This window comes from Rhea pennata, chromosome 2 (assembly GCF_028389875.1).
Source record: "Rhea pennata isolate bPtePen1 chromosome 2, bPtePen1.pri, whole genome shotgun sequence".
Classification (NCBI taxonomy): domain Eukaryota; kingdom Metazoa; phylum Chordata; class Aves; order Rheiformes; family Rheidae; genus Rhea; species Rhea pennata.
In genome coordinates, this window is record NC_084664.1 from 73,590,929 (window position 1) to 73,613,738 (window position 22,810).

The window sequence follows — 22,810 nt, forward strand, 5'->3', positions numbered from 1 at the left end:
GGATAGAGCTGAAGCAATCAAAGTACTTTGATCAAAATTATTCAGGTCACATGGTGATCATGTAATTTCACTACTTTACTTCCATGACCTCAACTATATAGGGCAGAATCTCAACCAGAACCTTTACTTCTAACAAATACCACTTGAATTGTGTAAGTTCATTATCTATAATCTAATATAATGATTTCATGGTAACTCTCCAATTAAAAGAGCAGAAAATCTAACTGCAATATATGATACTGCCAAGACAGAACTTTCAAATAAAATCTCAAAGGTTTAGTTTGCTAGAAAGGCACAACCTCCCTGTAAAACACTTAGTTAAGCCTTGTCAAACTGTGCTCTTCTATCTCATTTATCTTCATTTAATTATTAATTTCTTTTAGAACAGATACCACAGACTTGCTAGGCCAATAATTATATTCATTCTCTCAGAGTTATAAATGTTTTCCAAACCTTTTTTATCATCATTCACAATATCAGCTAAATTTATTGATGGTAATATACTAGTTTCTCAGCCTTTTATATTTTACCTTGTTCTTGTTTTATATTATATAAAGCTTGTTATTTAATTTGGGATTATCTGCAAAATAAGTCCCATTTATGGTATTCTGGAGAAAATTCCATTATATGCTTGGTATAGTTTCATGAATTTTACTAAGAAGACCAATAACTGATGATGAGAATATATACAAATGTATGACAAATGTGTATTTTGTTACAGTAGATTTCAAGTCTTCAAACTTACTTGGCAGCTGCATCTTTTCTCAGCTGTTCATGTTTCATTAAAAGATTCTTCCTCTCTTGAAAAGCTTTTCTAACTTTGTATCCTTTGTAGACAGCCTGAATTTTGAAAGCAGCAATGTCCTGTATTGCAGCTATAGAGAGAGCCCCATGTTCTAACATGAATTGAATCACCTCATGGTGTTCACCAAGCAAGGCATAATCAAGGGGAGTATATCTAAAAAAAAAGAACACAACAGTTATCACTGAATGAGCTTCCTAATCATAATGTGCATTTACTTTAGAATGTTCACCCTCATTTCATAATAAGGCAACTTCTAGCATGAAAATTGCTTAAACACTGTTTTCAATAGGCCATTTTTGTCTTTTTTAATATTATTTTTGTCTTACTCATCTAAACATCATAACTATATTTAAGACATATTTTAGTCTCCTAATATGGAGTACAGGGGTCTAGACAGTTTGCAATAATTGATGATAATTCTTCAAAGTCCTCTCCATGCAAATAACTTCGTTAAGCAAGCTATCTTTAAATAAGGTGCTCATATAGAAATATCATCTAAATAAAAAGCAAGTAAAAATGTTTTTTGTGTTATTTCCATATGCATTTCACTTCTGACGACTTACTGTCAAATCTGGCCTCTATGTTAAAAACAAGTTTTATGGGTTAATTCTAAAGTTTAGTTAAAAGTTTACAAAAGTTTTTGTTTTACAAGAACACCACAAGAGCAGGACAATTACGTAATTTAGCAAGCAGATAGAAGAAAAAAGCAAAGAGAAGTTGTACGAAGGACAGAATTTAGATGTTGTGACAGAGCATGGCAGAATAACTGAGAACTGTATGACTGAACAAATAGTAATATTAAACTTGCATTAAGAGAGAATATTAAAAAAAATAGACACTTTTCAAATTGACACAGGCAATAGAAATTCGCAGTGTTAAAGCTGCTTAAGCACTTATGAAAAAAAAAAAAACCCTAAATTCTCACAGTTAGTAAACAGCAATAAAATATACACAACTCTGTCATCAACACGGAAACATTATGCAAAAATATTTAGTGACTGAAAATTATCAGTCACAAACCAAAATCAAGACCATATAGTACATAACATCAAACAGCAGGTATCTATACATGCTATGTGAAAAGTAGGCCTCTTCTTGACAGTAACTAGCTAGGATGCAATGCTGGTAAGCAAAGAAAAACAGTCAGAAAGAGCACGATTGGACTTGCTATGCAGTGATGGTTTGATGGGAGAGCTAAGAGTATCTGAACTGAAGTGCCAGTAGGAATAAAGACAAAGACATAACATGAAAATTTGTACATCAAGATGTGTTGCTGGTAACATTTAAGAAAATACAGCTTTCAGATAACCCAGGAACAGGTACTTCAGAACAGAACTCATTTGAGAAAAATACATTTTTAAAGCATACCTACAGTTTTGAATTTTTCAATTAATAGATACAAAAGATACTGAAGTAAACTGTATGCAGCTAGCATACACATACCAAGGCAGTGTGTTATATAGGGGATTTGAGTCATGCAGACCTCTATTCTTATGCATGGAACCACTAACAAAAAGTCACTCAATCTGAAGAGCGGTTTGTAACATAAGTGGTCAGCTTAAAATCCTAGATGCTGACTCAGCTCCATCCTTCCACAAATCTGTTTAGCTTTAATCTGTGTGTTTGAATTTTGAACTAATACCTCATATAGCACGCTAAGAACATGGAGAAGAGAAGCCAATTTCTACATGGATACTGGAAAATTGTTCTTATCTGGTGAAACTATTATTGAATTACAAAAGCAGTTTCATGATTATGGCTGAACCATATCCATGAGGTTATTTTTACTGTCTCTTACAACACTTGACATTCTTCCCCACTTTCCAAACTTCTGATCTTTTAACAAGAAAAAAAAGGTGGCAATAATACATATTTTAGGACAATTATATTTAGAAAATGATTCACCTAGAAATACTGGGGATCTGTTTTGTTCTCGACAAGGACTAACGCTTAAGGACTTATTTTATTAGAATACTGCTAGTTATACTTGGAGTAATCTAGGTTTATACACCAGAACTTAACTTAGCCAGAAGGGGGAAAATGACTATAGTAATACCTCCACAAAGGTCTTTACCTGACATTTCAGCATCATTAGTACATTTCTGCAAAATAAGGAAAATAACAGCCTCCTTCGTAGCAAAATAGCTGCTTTCAATCTTACTTACTAAAAGGAATTTAATTACCATTGGTTATTTAATTTTCTGTTGAAAATTACTACAGAATTTCAGCCACTTAACTAGGAACTACTTGATGCTTTCACTTGTGTTTCTCAAAAAAAAATAGAATAAGTAGAAGAGGAAGAGAGATCTGAATGATTAGAGCAGAGAATGAAAGAAAAATGATAGGGAAAAAGCATGCAATTAAAAGAGTGGGGTAAGTGCATGTCCCAAATTTAGAACTAAAATATTGACGTTCAAAGTATTTTAATTATTTAAAATGTTGAAATAAGACATACTGTTATGTTGAATGTTGAATGGTGAAATGTTGAATAAGACATACTGATCATAAGTTTATTTATGATTATGGGGAGGCCATCTACACTAAAAAGACATCAAGAATTTATGCTAATACGAATTATCTTCATGATCAGATGACTAATTAAACTCTATTACTCAAATCACTTTTAAAAAATTACTATTTATAAATCAACAAAAAATCACGCAAATAAAAAGCATTAAAAATTGAAAAAAGAGATGCAGATACACTATTTCCTTGTGACTGTTGGATTTTCTTAAAAAACTAGGCCTTTAGAATACAGTTAACCGCTTGCTATTTGTAATCACTATTTTGAAACATAAGTTCCTATTTCTCCCAACTTTGTTCACCTCACTGTATCCCTAACAAATAGAACAGAAGAATTCCAGTCTATTTCAGGAGCAGAAATGCCATTTTATCCTTTCATCATATGTATCCATTGTCAGCTTCATATAAACGAAAAATATCTTTAACATTTTAAGTGGGACTATAATATGTAAGTATCCCTATGTATGTATCTGTAAAAAGTAGTAAGTTTAAGAAATCTCTACAAGTTCAAAGTTCAAAAGTATAAACAGCTGAAGTTCAAATCTGTGATATCTTGCCTAAAGAAGAGAGTTTTTCAATTTAGAAAAACTGCCTACACTGAAGCCCAAGATTACAGCACTCTTTTTAGATAAGAGCAAGATCATGATGCTCGGGAAATATCTGAACACCTAACATTTAAACCAGTGGCTAGCATGTTTGTTAAACTAGAAAAATCATTCAGATGAACAATACCTCTCCTCACTGTTCTCCATATGATTAGGGAAAGCATCAAAACCAAGCAGCAACTTTATAGCATCAAGGTAGCCATTGTTACACAACCAATGTAAAGCAGTTCTTCCCTATAAACAATAAAACAGACCAAAAATGAATATCAGCCCCCAACTCTATCATGCCAAAACAAAAGCTGCCATCATACTGTAATTCAATGCTTTTCTGGACATGAGGAACTGTTCTAAATAAACTTCCTTGTTAAAATGAAAGAATACAGCATTTAAAAATGTAAAAATGAAGTCAGTTTTCTTGTTTGCTTTTTTTAAACTAAACCATAACACTAGTGCTGTTTCATCTAAAGTAACAGAAAAATAGTATTTGGAAAAGCTCTGAAGTTGCTTTCTTCACTGCTAGGCTATCCTGATCTGAAGCAGCTACCATTAACTTTTGTACTTCAGACTGCTTTCTAGGCTTATTCAAGACACTGTGATGACTATATGAGAATAATTATAGAATCAAAATCAATTTGAGTCTGGGGAAAGCTCATCCGCTCAGGTAAACATAGCAGGACTTCAGCTGTGCTTTCAAAATTGGCTTGATTTCAGAAGTCTAGTTTCTCTTATATGTAGTGAAAGCCCAACTCTCAGACTGCTTTCCATATAAAGCCAGCTCATATATGACCACTCTTGGGTCTGGGATCACTGAGAATCACAGTACAAATACCTAAAGATCGGCTAATATCAACAAATATACCTATTTTATCTCACTTCCAGCTTTGGCTCCCATATCTGCACCATATTTTTCCAAACTCCAAATTTAGGAAATGCTGGGTACCAGACCAAAGTAGGAAGTCAGTTTGAGTCCAGTGTTAACAAGCCATCTCCTGAACCCTGAGTGCTTAAAAACATGCTGTATTGTCTCCATGTGAAGCTGGAGGCCTGGAGCTAGCATGCTCAACTGGACTCAAGTTGATGCCATAGAATCCTGTAGGAGGTTTGGAAAAGGTTCCCAACATGCTGTATAGAACCCATAATAAAAAACACTTTTCCTTTATGTTGGATTATCTCAGTCACACAACAAATAGCAAGAGAAAAGTTTAACAAATTGAGTGAAATTCTTTCGATTGATGAACTTCTACTGACTTCAGGGGAAATAGGTCAAATAACAAAGAGACTTGGTTGTATGTCACACCACTATTTTGACTTCTAATTTCACTTATTGTTTGAGAAATGCAGCAAAAGAACCTATAAACATACTACTGTTCTTTTTTTCACCTGCAAAGGCTGTACCAGGTAAGTAATAGGGGTAGTTCTTTCAAACTTTGCAATATCTTATTTGCTCTAAATAACTAATACAAACTAAAGAAACATATGACAGACTCTACATTCTCATGTCATTTGTTATTAAGGAACAACAGATGTTAAGAAATATGACACTTAAAACAACTGCTTGTACAATCACAATTTGATATGGAAAAATCAGAGGTGATACGGAAAAATGTGCATCTTCAATTTATGTTGCATATTAAAATACTACTTTTTATTGAAGATTTTAGAACTGAAGCCAAGGCGGAAATTACGTCCAGATGCATTCCATTTCACAATAAACTGCAGCAATGATGCCATAAATCCCAGAAAGAAGTATGAGCTTTAAGAAAAGGAAAATATTTTGATTTACGGTTATACCGAAGTTATTTCATTAAACAGCACAGTGAAAGACAACATACCTCTTTATCTTGAATATTCGGATCTGCATTGTTTTCCAATAACACTACCATGCAGTTAATGTAACCTCCATATGCAGCACACTGTAGAGGTGTTCTACCTGAATAATCCTGCACATTAGGATTAATTTTATTTTCTATCAAGATTTGGCACACATCAGCATTTCCTCCCAGGGCTGCCCAGTGAAGGGGCGAATGGCCATCTTGGTCAACTAAATCTACTCTTGCTCCTCCTGCAACAATAAATTTTTGAACAAAAAAAATACTGTTGAACGAAAAAGAAATAAAATAATAAGTTTATGTTCAACTGGAACTTATTTGGTAAACTGGCAATGCAGAGTAACTTCAACTTCGGCATCTAAATCCAATTTTCAAAATAAATTGGGAATGAAGTAGTTTCAGTGAGGGTCAGGTATCTAACTTCTTTACATGCTAAGTATCCTCTCAGGTGCTTTAGAAGCTCCAGGTTGCTCAAATGCTCTTGAAAATCTAGCCTTTGTTTGTTTCACACCTAGTAACGTTTTAATAAAACTTAAATTTCTAAATGGCAAAAATCACTTTTGAAAATTGGACTTCAGACATGATTTCTTCTTAAATCTCTAAACCAGAGCAAAATAAAATATTCATAACGTAAAAATGACTTCTGAAAATGTTTTTCTTTTCTATTTCAAGCATGCTAGTACTCTTTCATCCAATTAACTAATTCTCTGTATGTTCTTGTAAGATGTAAAAACTCAGTATAAAAATAAAACTCTGATTCTGGTAACAAAACTTTTTGCATCCACAAAAACTAAATGGTGTGGGAGAGAAAGAGGTGCATTACAAGAGGTTAAAATAATCCCAGTAGAACACCATGGGAAGCAAGCTTTTCAGTAAGAAAGCTGTCTAACTTGCAATGCGTCAGCCTGAATACCTGAATACTTTAATTGATTATGAACAGATGAATCTCTTAGGCAGAAGGGAGACTGTTTCCAATCTACTTGGAAATGTTATGTGGAGTTAACATGACATAATTTTGCATGTAAGATATCACTGTTCTTTCACCATATTTCTTACAGATGAACAGAGTTTTTACAATTAGTTCTATCTGTTTACATTGCTAAATCTTAGTTCTGTTTACAAATAAAATACTACTTCTAAAAAAATAGGAAAATATTAATGATTTAACATTTCTGATAGCTACCTTAATTAGAAATAGATTATTCATTTAAGTAGTCAAAAAGTCTCCAAAGAAGCCTAAAAATGCTATCTTACAAAAAGAGAAGACAGCTTAATTTGGTCTTACTAAGAAAAAAAGGAAGAAAAAAGGAAGGAAAAAAAGAGAAAAAATGAAAATGATTTCTGGGGGAAGAAATGGTTTGAGAGACTAGAATGTGCTTGAAAAGGCTTGAGCAAAAAAGAGCTGTGGATTATCCAACCATGACTGTTTTGAAAATTTGTATCTAACTCTTCTGGCTATTTTGCACAATGGTCTGAAAATCATTTATATCACTAGTACTGTTCAACAAAGGGTACTTCTAGACAATACCTTCTTTAAAGGAGGAATTTCCTACCCCCATCTTGCTCAGCAATACTGTTTATTTCACAGTCTCACATAAAGGAACATCAGAATTCTGAACAGGTCAGTAAATTGGCAATGGCTGACCTTTAATGAGTGTTTGTATTACTTCTTTGTGTCCCATCTCACAGGCTCGGAAAAGCGGAGTGTGTTTCATGACATCCAAAGCATCTACCTGTGCATTGTGTTCCAACAGCAATTTCACTGTGCTAACATGGCCAGACAGTGCAGCAGCATGTAATGCTAAAGAAATAAAGTAGTAGGAAAAAGAAATCATTGAGGAACGACACATATCATGAACTTTAGAGGTTGACAATTAGAATAGTCAAAATAAAAATTAATTTCAAATTTCAAAAATGCTTTTCAGCCACGAGGAATTGAAGAATTGTTACAAGTGATAGGCAATCACAACACTTACTTACAAGCAAAGGGGCAATTCAGAGATATCAGAGCAACTGAAACATCTTTTAAATTGTACCTAAAGGGACTTGAACCTTAACAACAGCAAGATTAGTTTCTATTGAGGGTTTTTTGGAAGGATATAAGCCTTTACTTAACAGAACATAATATGATCTACTTCTGCCTCTGTTCTGTACCATTTATTGTATTACTCCAATGGAAATGAAACAGCCCACTGCCAGTGAAGGAAAGTCTTTATTATTTCTTCAAAGATTTCCTAAAAAATAACATTCTGTTTTTCAAATAAGTAAAGCTGTCTCAATTAAAACTAACTCCACATGACTACTCAGCTGTTTTCCCCCCTTTTTTTTCAGAATTATTTGGAAAAAATTTTACACAGAATTGTGTAGATAGGCCATCACATATTATATAGTATCTGCAACTCCCTGTTTTCTTCAAGAAAGAGGAGAGGATGCACAAAGCAGATACTCCATTTCCTCTCATCTCCACAATTTAAGAAGTTCATTCATATGAAAACCATGTAAATGCGTTCTACAGATTCCTTTCTTCCACATTTTTCTCTGTCTTGCTCATCCTTCAATCTATGCAGGCTCTACTAAGTCTAAATAAACAAATAACACAGAGACAGTTTAATAGATAAGACCTTAAAGTGTCCTATAACCGAAGTTACTACCAGTTACAAATGCATCCTGCTAGCCTTGTCAACTACAGTTGAGTAAAAGATTGAAATGCTAGTACAACCAGTTCAGGGTTGCACTGGAAGGCAAATCATATATGGCACTGAGATTTCAAACAAATGGAAAGCACTTATTTTCTAGATTTCACTTAAAAATTCAGTTCAAGGTGCTTTGGATTGTTTGCTCTAATCAGCAATTAATCAGATTATCCACATTGTCAGACGCACACTGCCTTACATCCAAACTATTTCACAGATGACAAATAATCTAGAATAAATAAACAAAAATATACCATTTTATAAATATACATTTAGTATAGTAAAATTCATGTTTCCCCTAAAAATTTCACATATACCCATCCCTGGTGAGAATTCTATCTGCTCAAATAAGCAAAATGTGGGACTTTAAACAGTACTTACATGTCTTTGTTTGCTTAATGTTAAAAAAGGCAAGATCAGGTTCCAACAGAGGCATTACACAGAAATGCCAACACTAAAAGGAACTGCTTCCTGAACCCTGTCCAGAAAATTAAAACAGACTGGTTTCTTGCCTGTGCCTGCCACTGGTAACACTGAAGCTGCTCCATCCTGCTGACAAAACAGTAATCCAGTGTAACCTGTTACTCAGTCCCTACTAAAAGGTACAGTTTGTTCATATAGTCAGTGGATCAAATCCAGCTGAATTGTGTTGTCTTAAAACATTGATTCTCAAACTTAGTGATAATAATTTTGTGACACAGAAAGAAGAGGAACTTACTGCAAGAAAAGGCGTTAGAGCCAGAGACAGTATGGAAATTCCTGCCTTAATAATTGAAATCATGCATATAAGATGATACTAATATTTATCTGCTGCAGCTATCACGGGAAAAAAAGAAAAAGAGAGTGTAGGAGCATTCATCACACTCATGAAAAATATCTGTAAGCAGCAATATCTGCACTAGTGATGTGGACGGGTGACTGTAAGTAGCAATTTGACAGGAATTAGATTCCTGCTGCTTTGTACATTTGGATGGGCATGGTTTTCATGCTCTGACCTCACAGTAAGCCTTAGGTTCCGGTTTTTGTACTGCATTTATTATGAAACTAAAGGCAGTAAACCACTCAATCGGATGACACATTGGGTGTGTATAACAATGCAATAGAAAAAGAACTGCTGTGTCAGTTTGGCCTGCTTCTTCCCTTCCATTGCTCATTCTGATGCAGGCATCTTGTTTCACACTTTGTGCTCTTTTTTTTTTTTTTTTTTTTTTTTTTTTGTAAGTCAAATTTTCTGTGATGGAGTCACAGTGACTGAAGAGATTCTTCGGCCAGCTGGGCATAATGGAATCTTTGTTTGCCTGACAGGCAGAGTCCTCACCATTGTGCGTAGTGACGGCAGGGCTATAAAGCTGCCCCTGTAATGCTCCTGCAGCGCTGATCTGTGAGAACAGTCACATTCCTTTCCCTTCATGTAATTTTCCTACACAATAAGGAGAGCCTTGATGTTCTATCAAAGCTCCGAGCTGAAGGCAGAGCTTGCTCTTTTTATGTAAATCTAAAAAGCTATGTTAATGCAACATTATAACTAAGCTTAACTGAGCCCATGCACAAAAGTCAAAACCCCACAAACTTAGTCTCCGCAGCAACTGCATCCCAGGTCCAGTGGCATGTACATAATCTTCTATTACTCCACAGTTTCCCATTAAAATACACCACTACTTTTCCCTCACCAAAACTCAGGAATGATTAAGAACCTGTAGAAAAAAAAGTCAGGTTTGAAATCAAAAAGTGATTTATTGGTGGTCTTCCTTTTAACTTGACAGCTCACTGTGATAAATGCTTATGTTATAAATGCCTATGCTATAGTATATGCCTGCAAAATGGTAAAATCCAGATTGTTTGACAGCAAGCAAAGAATGGCATAGTTCTGAACTTCAATACTGTTAGTATGCTCTACTCAATGACAGCTTCATGTAAATGGAAAATCAATTAACTTCCTTGGATTAAAAGCCCTACAAGAAAATCAAGACTAAAAAGTATTACACATGACTTCTTTGAAAGGTTTAAGACTAAGGGTGATAAAACAAAACACCTGAATTATTTAAGCATGAAATCTATACCTGAGTAATTTCAAAAACATAACACAAGTATGGAAGAAAACCTTTCTTAACAAGCACAGTGACAACATAACACTACTTCACCTTAAAGTCTGAAACAGATACTGCATGGTATTTGAAAGCGAACTGTCAGAAGGGAGCAAATGCAGGTGAGTGATAAAAGATGAAATGAAATGAAAATCCTCGAATCATAGAATTGGTAAGGTTGGAAGGGACCTCTGGAGATCATCCAGTCCAACCCGCAAACAAGTAGCCTGTACGGGGACTGAACCCACAACCTTGGCATTATTAGCACCCTGCTCTAACCAACAGAGCTAAACCTAACTCCAATGGTATAGTACATATTTCTAAAGCCAATCAGGTATGAAGACTGCCATTTTATTTGTGACATAATTTTTAACTCAAAAATTACAAACTATCTCAACTTGAAAAGTTTCATTTTTGGTATGTTAACTTGTAAGTAAAAAAAAATATTACAATTTTAAACAGAACTTCATAGTAACTGTATTTGACTTTTTAAGTGAAGACTCTCATAGATGCAAATGAAGTAGTAATTTGAAGTTGTAAATAATATTCATACTTGCTATCTTTCAAATGCTGAACCATTCAGCCCTAACATTGTACTCACCATTTCTATGTAATTCTAATAATAGAAGCTGCAACTGTGACTTGGAAAAAAAAAGAAAAAGCTGTGTGCAATACCATCTATATTACTTACAGAGTCTGGTTTCTGGCAAAAACTATCCATCATATAGATTTCATCTCAGAGGAAACTAATTCATTGGCTCCCAAAGACAGCTAGAGAGTAAACTAACACTCATACTGGATGATCAAGAGACCAGGACTCAGAAGCAAATGAAATAATGATATTTAAAACCATACACACTCCTCTAATTTCCTGTCCTCCCTGCGCTCCATGCCAAAAGAGGTACACCTCTGGGCTGTGCCTGCTCAAATACGAGTCCTCCACAGGTCACAGTCCCTTTGGTGGTGAATCTGTTCTAGCGTGGATCCTCCACAGGCAACAGGCCCTTCAGTGGTGTACTTGCTCCAGTGTCAGTTCTCCTCCAGCTGCAGTCCCTTCAGGGGAGTACTTGCTCCAGTGTGGCTTAGCCATGGGCCACAGTCCCTTTGAGAGGGGTCCTATCTCTGGTGTGGCCTACCCACAGGCAACCTTCTCAGAAGTGTATCTCCTCTGGCATGGAGCGCCTCCTTCCAAGAGTGCATCTCCAGCCATCTCCCCAACAATGTTCCTCCTTGACATGTCCCCTCCGTTTCTCCTCTTTATTTTTCCCCTCATGTTTCTTCACATACGACTTCATGTATCTCCTCCTGAGTGAGCTCTCATGGGCTTCCTCATGCGTCCCCTGTCTCAAGCAGCTATTCTTTCTTAAATAAGTTTGAGTAGAGGTGCCTTGTCTTCCTTTGTCTGGTTGAAGTTTTGGTGAACAACGGTTTGTTTTCATCCATTTCAGAGCCAGTTGGACTCAACTGTGACTGGTACAGGGCAGCTTAGGAGATTCTCCCATGCAGTTTTTTTTTTTTTTTTTTTTTTTTTTTTTTACTTACAGATAAAGATTTTTTAAAGGGCATTTTCATGGAGGGCTTTTTATATAATTATATCTCATTTTATTCTTCAAAATATAGAATAGCTCTTCATTTCCCAGGATTATAGATCTTCTAAATCTGTGTTTCAAACACAGATCTACTGTGTTTGAAATGAATCAGTCTAATCTATCTGCACAGAAAAGACTTGCTTTCTCCCACAATTAAGCAATGGAGTGAATCACACACACAATTAAACCAATCAATAAATATTTTCTGAATTGAGACATAAGTCCAGTAAAAGACTAATACTGATTTTGACAAAGTTCTTCACTTTATGTAAATCACATCGACTGCAATCATTCAGTGACTTTTTACTGTAAAGCATGCCTTACCTGTGCCAGCATATTTGTCTGTCATATTGATATCAATATCCAATTTCAAATTCAGCATAGTCCTAATGACATCATCACTGCCTTTCCCAGCTGCCCACATGAAGGATGTTCTTCCCTCAAGATCTGAGTCATCTTTTACAGAAGGATGTTTCAAAAATACTTCAACTGTTTCCTGAAAAGAGATACCATTGAAATTAACATTAAAGGGAGTTTATAACAACAAGAAACTACTGTGTCTCATTTAGCTGTTTATGAAGCAAAACAAAGCTTTATTTTTCCTTTTTATGTTTATATAGAGTAATAGCTTAACAGGAGCATTGTATTTTCTGCTATGTCCTTTTCTTCTTTAACATTCATAGCTGTATCCTTAATTATGAGTTTAACACTGTCATTCACTATATACTATTCTTTTTATTGTCAAACATTATGGTTTCATGACATGGAAATGAAAGACACTGCAGTCACTATGAGGGAAATGATGGGAAAAATATTACAGACATATCATTACTGTAACATTACAGTGCTGAAATATTTTTCCTTTAGAACACTTTTACTGCCATGTTTCTTTTTTTTTTTTTTTTTTTTTTTTGCTTCAAATACGAATATGACTGTACATGTTTATGTTTTTGTTTTCCAAACACTAGTAAATTGACCATATTAAATAGGGACTTTTGGGGCAACATAGACTCTTTATTCCTACCATTTATGAGTAACATCAGGTACTGAATTAATGAAATGTAACAAATCAAAAAAAGGATTACAAAATTCTCTATAGCTCAATCAAGACTTTCCACTGTGAATTTGCATATAAGAATCCTTCTTTAAATCAAAAAGAACTTTTTCCTTGAAATGCCAAGTTTATGTTAAGCTCTCAACAAACAAGTTCACTTGTTTAACCTGCTTCTTAATTCTTTGTAAGCCTCACAATAAAGGGAGAGAAAGGAAATCACCACTCTAAGAAAATGAATTACAGAAAATTTTCTCTTTTCTCTCCAAAAGCTTATAAATGCTGTGTATTTAACGGTTAACAAAAAAACTATTAATAGCAATTGACACCCTAAAAAATGAAAACTGAAAAAAGTAGTGTTTATTTTCTTTTTCTTCCCCCAAAGTGCTGGCACTATTTTGTTTTTTCCCCCATGTGACCCCAAACAGAGCTCTATCAGAGTGCTCTAGATAGGACAAGAATTCCTCAGATGTGATACCTCGCTCAGACACTCAATCTAGATTCAAGGTTTGTAAGAGCCTATGTCTTATTTATTAGTTGAATTTGAACACAGCGTTTTTGTAAATTTGGGTGCATATCTAAAATACCAATTTATCTTAAAAAGGTCTGGATAGAAATAATAAGGAATAGAAGCATTAAGTCTTCCACACAAAAACAGCATGTGTTAGTAGCTTTGTGTATGCACATTGACCCCCACTACTTCTGGTACACATGGCTACTCATTAGTCCAACAACTCAGCACCCTACCAGAACTCTGCACTGCTTGAAGTCCTGCAAAGTGAAAAGCAGTACGAAAGCTGGATCTCTTTAATAGTAAGGCACAAATCTTACAAACACAAATTAGTAATTGTATTTTTCCAATAAGTTTTAACAAATCAACCCTTCTTTTAACCACTCTTATTTTCCTAGTCTTTTTAATGGGAAAAAATTGGAAGAAAATCCCAAACTGCCGTAAGAGTAATTTATTCAAAATAAAGATACCACAACTTGAAAACAAAAATAATTGAAATTTGAATTGAATGATTAAGAAATTAGAAAAAAAATTATTTTTCACTTCAATTCTTCATTTATTTCCTCATGAAATACTGCTTGTTTTACCTTTATAAAAATGGAGAAAACAAGGCATAAAACAACAAGGCTGAAAAGCAACAACAACAAAACTTGTATCCTTTAATTCTATGCTATGAAAAAATTGAAAAATACTAAAAATCCCAAAAGAAGACATAGAAATCCACACTTCATTTACTAGGTCAATCTATACAAATATGTGAAAGAGAAATACATTGCCCTGGACATTTCAGAAAAAGAACACTAAAATTCATGGAAAAAATCAAAAGAAGTAAGTCAGTAAAGTCAGTACATATTTAGTCCTGTAATCTGCACTCTAAAATCAATACTAATAGAGCATCTGCCTTCACTGATGAAGTTCAAAAGAAAAATGGATGTTTTTCAGACCTTCTGTGGAATTCATAAGCCTTGTATAATGAGCGGGGATAGGTCAGTCTAGAAAATGCGCTTTACCTCAACTGAGTGCCAGCTAGGTCTCTTCAGTATTAAAAAGGAAGGGAAAAAAAAAGACAAAGAACAAGGTATGAAGTTAATTAAAACTGAGAGCAACTAAAGCATTTATAATGAACACAAATGATCAAACTTCCTTCTTCTTGGTATCGACCGAGAAACATCTCATTTCAACTGAGAAGCATACTACATCTGTCCAGAATTTGGGCAACTTGTACAGAGTAACATGGCTCTCAAATCACACATATATATGATTTATACTCGATTTTATTTATAGTATATACATATATATATAAACACCACTGCCAAAACAAATATGGATGTGTCCACTCAGTGGGTGTGTGGAATGCAGTAGTGGGAATTACTCACAGATTTGCATGCAAAGGAGAAACAAAATCAAATAGAGGTGCACAGAAACAATCGAGTGGGAAAAGAGAGTACTCCAGAAAATACAGGCAGGCGTAGTAGGTGCCCTTGCAGGAAACATGGAGACTGGAATCTTCAGATCACCAGTTAAAAGCCTACGTATGTGAATGAGACTCTTCTGTTTGTTTTTTCATGTTATATGGGAAACGCTACTTCCACTGTAAGCACACAAAAATACAAAAGAATGTCTGATTCCATCACCTAGTCTGCTTCCCCATAAAAACCTAAAATATGTCAGGTTGGTTGGCTGCCAAGATTAAAAGGCAGTAACAAAATGAAGTTGTTTCATACAACTGAATCCTACAGAAACTCAATAGGAAAAATAATTCTCCAGGAATATATCAATACAGAAAAGAAAAAAAAAAGTATACTGAGATAATCACTAGATTGCAAATTAAAACCTTCTGTCTTCTGTCTTTCCCACAAGTTTGATGCAAACTAGATTAAATATTTCAGGCATTTGAGTCAGACATTTTACAATTTTAGAAATATAACATGTGGGTAGACAAGTGAGACCCGCATTAGTGTCTCTGTTGAAGAACAGGCTAAAATATGAGCATTAATTGGACAGCCCCTGTAATAAAGAGAGGTTATGAATAATACAGTTGAAGACAGAGAGATTAAAACAGAGTTCTGAACTTACTACACATGGCATAATTCAACTATGAGAGAAAAAGGAACATGAAAAAAGCCTTCTCATCATTTCAGTGCTTGAGAACTGCTTATCGATGATCAGCAACCATTAAAGTGCTGGATTAGTACAACTTAGTTGTACTATATCTCATTTGGCTCTGGACAAAAATTATGTATTTTACCAAAACACTAGTCCATTTGAGAAACCAATTTTCTCTCTGTCTGGAACAGCTAGCCCACTGATAGTGAACACTGCACTTTTTAAAATATAGTGTTCACGTGGAATTGTGACAAAAGATGTTTCCTCTTTAACCATACTTTTTGAGACAAGGGCTACATTTACAATAGCAAATATTCATAAGTTATATAATTTTTGAAGTCAAAGACTGGTTTGGATAGTATTAAAGATATAAGCAGCTGTACAAATACACATGGGTGTTCTCCCTCTAGATACCCTGCAAGTTCTTAGATTTTGCTATAACCAGTCTCAAAAAGGAAATGCACTGTAAAAGAGTAGGTACTATTCTCTTTTCTACTAAAATTTCTAAATTATTATTGTGTACCCTGTTGCAAAAAAGTAGATTAAAGAGATTTTGTTTGCAAAATGATATATTTTTAAAAATCTGTTTTATATTTTAATAATTTTAAAACAACCATATTTATATTATCTAATTAGGAAAGCCCTAAATTAAACTCATGCAGACAACATTTAATATTATTTTAAAAACTGAAACACTTTGTACAGTGTAACTACAGTATAGAATAAGTTACGTCAGAAACATTACAGCAAAATATATTTACTTTATATTTAGGACCTGTAACACTTACAGCAAAGTTGCTTTGTGCTGCATAATGTAGTGGTGTTGCACCTTGACTGTCAGATGGGATAGTTCCAAATTTGTTTCTTTCTAATAAGAGATGTACAATCTGTGCATGACCTGAGAAAAATAACATAATAAAAACATATTAATCAAATCCTAAAGTTAAACATTTCCCTAGGCAAGACAGAAGAAAATTAACTTCAATAAATAATAGTGTTTGTGTTGCAGCCAGAACACTCTAAACATTAGAAGAAAGTCATAAGACTTGTTATTTGAACTACTAAGCGTCATACACACTTTCTTCCTGATAATGCTCTAGTTCCACTTTCTGTATCTTCATTTTTGAGGGGCATCTGTAAACCATAATGACTATGAATAGGAACATGGAGAAGGATATATTTTGCATTTATTTTAAAAGAAATTATTAGAGCAGAAAGAGAAATCATTAGAGAAATCAAAGATTTCCCTAAACAAAAAATCCAGTAGTAGTTGGTGAGACAACTGCAATATTAACATTATAATGAATGAGACGGATATTTTCAAAGAAAGCTTCGCAGTGAAGTGAACACAGACTAATTAGGATGTGCAATTTTCTATCTACTTTGCTTAAATGGTAGACTTAAACAACATTAACAATTTCACCCTACAGGATAGTGTTTAAAGAAATTAAGTGGGGATTCTTTAGTTCGGTTTTATTCAAACAAAATTTCCAGTGAAGATGTATAGCAAAACTTGGAGTATATTCTACTACCAGTTGCCCTCTCTGCAATAAATATGGAAACAATAAATTGATACATATAACTCCTTCCATCAAAACAGATTTGAATATCTTTAGATTAAAATTATAGATTTTGGGTGAGATGGATAAACACTATATCCACATCACAAATAGGAAAACAAAAAGATACAATATTATTAATATTAACTGGAGCTGGGCAAGGGCAAGGGCAAGGGCAAAGGCAAGAAGCCTTAAGCTCTCCTGGGAGAAGCTCCAGCACTTATCACCCACTCTAGCTGGGTGTAGCTGCTGCTAATGAGCTGTCTAGGTTGCCCCTGATTAGAGGGAGTTGGGGCTTTTGATCCAGGTAACCCTTGTTTAGAGTGGGTCAAGTACCCTGTGAGTCTAGTAGGGAGAGGTCTATATAAGAGCCAGGCCTGGAGTGCAGCTAACAGCTAGTGAATAGATACAGCAGTTTATGCAGGAGGAGTGCAATTAGGTGCAAGAGGACATCTTTCTTGTTCCAGCCCTAGTAGTGCCCCCTTTCTCAAACGTGGTTATAACTCACCGCAAAGCATATTTGCCTGTAGCTGTTGGAATTGCTGCATCAGCTGTGTTGGAAGCTTCAGCCCAGACAGAGCCTTTGACAGCAGATGCTGCCCTATAGGTTTCTCCAGAAGGCCTGGACTGATGGTCAGTTCTCCTGCAAGTGGTGTGCTACTGTTGACAATTTGTGTCAACAGTCAAGGAGTTCCAGAACGAAGTGAGTAGACTGCGAAGCATATGAGAAAGTGAGCAGGAGATAGACAGGGTGTTCTTGGAGACTGTACTGCTCCAGGAGTCCCAATCCCCTGCAGCAGGGGTGTTGCTGGAAGGCTCTCTGCAGAGTGAATTAGTACAGCACAGCACGGGAGACGAAGGCTGGAAACTAGCTGCTTCTTGAAGAAAAAGAAAAAAGGCCCCTACTCCTCCTGTAGCCTTGGACTTACAGTTGAAGAACCAGTTTAATACACTCCAGGATGAGGGGTCTCCAGGATGAGTCAGGTGTAGACCTGACTTCAAGGGAAGCAACTGGGCCCTCAGACCCTGTACCTTGCGCGAACACCCAGAAGAGGGGATGAGTGGTTGTAGTGGGTGACTCCATGCTGCAGTGGACAGAGCCGCAGCCTATCTGCCAACCTGACCCCTCCTCTAGGGAGGTTTGCTGCCTGCTGAAGGTGCAGATATGAAAGGTCACTGAAAGGCTGCCAAGGCTTGTCCACTCATCAGACTACTACCCTCTGCTGCTCTTTCATGTGGGTGCTAATAATATCAAGGGTAAGCTGGAAACAACCCAGCAAGACCTCAGGGCTGTGGGCATGGTGGTCAGGGGTCTGGGAGCGCAGGTGGTCTTCTCATTGGTCCTGCTGATTAGGGGGAGGGATGGGAGGAGGGGTAGACAATTTTTGCAAATTTTTGTCAGGAGAGCTGGCTGCGCTGCTGGTGTTGGCAATAGGATTTTGGATTCTATGATCCATGGAACATGGTTTGAAGATCAGCAAATGGTGGGAACAGATGGGATTCACCTCACCAAGCAGAGTACATGTGTATTTGCCAATAGGTTGGCCAGCCTGGTAAAGAGGGCTTTAAACTAGGTAGGAAGGGGACAGTCATAGAGAGAGGGCAGGCAATAAAACCCAGCTCTGGTTGGGGGGCCTCCTACAGGTGCATGCAGCTGGGGATGTGTATATGAGACATGGCAATGGGGGACCCCCCTACACCCTTCTTGGGAAACCTGCAGCCATGACTACCTCTCTGAAATGCCTGTACACCAATGCATGCAGCATCGGGAATAAACAGGAGGAACTGGAGATCTGGGTGCAGTCGTAGGGCCATGATCTCATTGCAATCACAGAGACATGGGGGGACAGCTCACATGGTTGGAATGCTGTCATGGATGGCTATGTGCTTTTCAGGAAAGACAGGCCAGGAAGACGAGGTGGTGGAGAGAGCAACTAGAATGCATTGAGCTCTGCCTAGGGGTGGAGGAAGAGGCAGTCGAGAGTTTATGGGTAAAGATCAAAGGTCAGGCTAACATGCGGGAAACTGTTGTGGGTGTCTGCTACAGGCCACTTGACCAGGAAGAGGAAGTCAATAAGGCCTTCTACAGACAACTGGAAGTAGCCTCATGATCACAGACCCTGGTTCCTATGGGGGACTTCAACAACCCTGATATCTACTGGAGGGACAATGCAGCAAGGCACAGACAGTCCAGGAGTCTCCTGAAATGCACTGATGATAACTTCTTGTCACAGGTGGTGGAAGAGCCTATGAGGAAGGGTGTCGTGCTGGACCCTATCCTAACCAACAGAGAGGGACTGGATGGAGATGTGAAGTTTGGGGCAGCCATGGCTGCAGTGACCATGAGATGGTGGACTTCAGGACCCTGCAGGAAAGCAGTAAGGCAATAAGCAAGATTGCAACCCTGGACTTCAGGAGAGCGGACTTTGGGCTCTTCAGAGACCTAACTGGTGGAGTCTCATGGGTTAAGGCCCTAGAAAGAAGAGGGGATCTAGGAGAGCTGGCTAGTATTCAAACATCACTTCCTCCAAGCTCAAGAGCGGTGCATCCCAAGGAGAAAGAAGTGCAGCAAAGGGGGCAGGAGACTTGCATGGATGAGCAAGGAGCTCCTGGCCAAATTCAGACAGAAGAATGTGGAAAAGGAGACAGGCCACTTGGGAGAACTGTAAGAATGCTGTCAGAGCATGTAGAGATGCAGTGAGGAAGGCTAAGGCCCAGTTGGAATTGAGTCTGGCAAGGGATGTTAAGGACAATAGGAAGGGCTTCTTCAAATACATCAGCAGCAAGAGGAGGACTGGGGACTACTGAATGGGGCGGGGAGCCTGGTGACGAAGGATACAGAGAAGGCAGAGTTACTGAATGCCTTTTATGCTTCAGTCTTCACTGCTAAGAGCAGCCCTCAAGAGTCCCAGAGCCTGGATTTAAGGGAGAAAGTCTGGAGAAAGGAAGACTTTCCTTTGGTCAAGGAGGATAGAATTAGAGATCTGGGCAAGTTTGACACCCACAAATCCATGGGCCCTGATGGGATGCACCCACAGATACTGAGGGAGCTGGCAGATGTTGTTGCCAGGCCGCTCTCCACCTTTGAAAGGCCCTGGAGAACTGGAGAGGTGCCTGAGGACTGGAAGAAAGCCAGTGTCACTCCAAGAAGGGCAAGAATGAGGACCCAGGCAACCCAGTCAGCCTCACCTCCATCCCTGGAAAGGTGATGGAACAGTTCATCCTGGATGTCATCTCCAGGCATATGGAGGAAAAGAAGGTGATCAGGAGGAGTCAGCATGGATTCACCTAGGAGAAATCCTGCTTAACCAATCTGATAGCCTTCTCTGATGGAATGACTGGCTGGGGAGATGAGGGGAGAGCAGTGGACGTTGTGTACCTTGACTTCAGCAAGGCTTTTGACACTGTCTCCCATAACATCCTCCTAGGCACGCTCAGGAAATGTGGGTTAGACGAGTGGCCTGTGAGGTGGCTTGAGAATTGGCTGAAAGGCAGAGCTCAGAGGGTCGTCCTCAGTGGCGTGGAGTCCCGTTGGAGGCCTGTGGCTAGTGGTGTCCCCCAGGGCTCAGTACTGGGTCCCATCCTGTTCAAAGTTTTCATCAATGACCTGAATGAAGGGACAGAGTGCCTGCACCTAGGGAAAAATAACCCTAGGCACCAGTACAAGCTGGGGGCTGACCTTCTGGAGAGCAGCTCTGCAGAGAAAGACCTGGGAGTGCTGGTGGATGACAGATTGACCATGAGCCAGCAATGTGCCCTTGTGACCAGGAAGGCAATGGTATCCCAGGGTGCATTAGGATTCTGCGTCTAGTTCTGGGTTCCCCAGTACAACAGAGGCTTGGAGTTACTGCAGAGAGTCCAGCATAGGGCTACAAAGATGATCAGAGGACTGGAGCATCTGCCCTGTGAGGAATGGCTGTAAGAGCTGGGCCTCTTCAGCCTGGAGAAGAGAAGACTGAGGGAGGATCTTATCAATAAGTATCTGAAGGAAGGGTGTCAAGGGGATGGGGACAAACCCTTTTCAGTGGTGCCAAGCAACAGGACAAGAGGAAATGGGCAGAAATTGAACCACAGGAACTTCCGTTTGAATGTGAGGGTGAATTTCTTCACTAAGAGTGACAGAACACTGGAATAGGTTGCCCAGAGAGGTTGCGGAGTCTCCTGCTCTGGAGATATTCAAAGCCTGCCTGGATACAACCCTGTCTGACATGCTCTGGGAGATCCTGCTTGAGCAGGGAGGTTGGACTAGATAATCTCCAGAGGTCCCTTCCAACCTTACCGATTCTATGATCCTTTCATGTGCTTTCCTCTGTAGACACATTAAATTCAGAGTATCTTGATAATTTGATATTTAAATATATGTTGTAGTCACATAAAGATACTCCAGATCTTGCATGAGGCTAAAACAGTCAAATTTTCAGCTTATTACTTCTGCACTGTTACTTTAAACTACTTTAGGATAATCAAAAAAAATCAACAACAACAAAAAACAACCCCACAGGTAAAGCTTTCCACTAGCAGTAACCTTTTAATGAAAACACTGACAATAACAAAATGTAGCTGTGTACTGGATATAGTCCGCAGCTTTTATAAAAACTCTAAGAAATAGTGGGCTAGGCAAACTTTCTTTTGTGGCATGGCAGTTTCAAGGTTTTATACGTACAGAAGTATCAGAAATGAGAGGAAATGGTCAACTGGGGACAAAAAGGGAGAACTGCTACTTGGGGATTTTTTTTTTCCTAGGGATGCATAATCAATGGCTTTAGGTTGTTCAGGAAGCTTCTTCCCTTTTAGCAATTTAGACAAGCCTGGAAACACAATACCACGCACTGTCCCTTTCTAACAGAAACCACTGAAATGACAAGAATTAATGTTCGTGTACTCTTCCCATCTCAAGACTGAAAGAACTGAATTGAAAGAGGCACACCGGAAGAAGCTGGTTTTGACTGCATCCTAGGAGGAAAAACATGGGAGTACAGAGCCTGGAAAAAAAAAAAAAGGGAAAAAGAAAAAAAAAAAAAGCTGCCTAAACCTTCAGAGCATAGGACTAGAAAAATGTTCACTGAACTCTGTACTCAGGACAGGATGCCTACCTAAAGTATCTTTCAGAAGAAAGGTTTGAGAGGGCTGAAAACAATGTGTACTTTGTAGAAGAGTAAATAAACCTGTTCAAATATTTTATTTAAAACAGATACAACTTGACTGAGACTTTTACATATCTTCAAAATATAAAAGACAACAGGAACAACAACGTCGTTTGATGCAGCCACATGCAACCTATCACCTTTAACAAAACATTTGTGGCTGTATTCCTGCACTTTTTAAAAAACTGCTAATGTTAACCCCTTTAGCAACATTTTAGATTCCTCGAGATCTATAACCAACACTCAATATAGAACTTAAAAATAACTTCGAAAATTAATCATTATTTACTGATAAGTTCCTCACAAGCATA

General features: G+C 37.4%; 1 protein-coding gene across 8 annotated transcripts in view; it reads right to left on the reverse strand.

The window, feature by feature from the left end:
• Nucleotides 1-22,810, reverse strand: part of INVS (inversin) — a 108,555-nt gene that overhangs the window by 19,729 nt on the left and 66,016 nt on the right. For all 8 annotated transcript variants that reach the window (XM_062569724.1, XM_062569729.1, XM_062569727.1 and 5 more), the window contains 6 exons: nt 16,585-16,694; nt 12,453-12,624; nt 7,408-7,563; nt 5,766-5,995; nt 4,061-4,167; nt 746-958 (listed from right to left, as the gene is read on the reverse strand). In XM_062569724.1, coding sequence (XP_062425708.1) covers nt 746-958; nt 4,061-4,167; nt 5,766-5,995; nt 7,408-7,563; nt 12,453-12,624; nt 16,585-16,694 — 988 coding nt within the window. The remainder of the gene's footprint in view (nt 1-745; nt 959-4,060; nt 4,168-5,765; nt 5,996-7,407; nt 7,564-12,452; nt 12,625-16,584; nt 16,695-22,810) is intronic.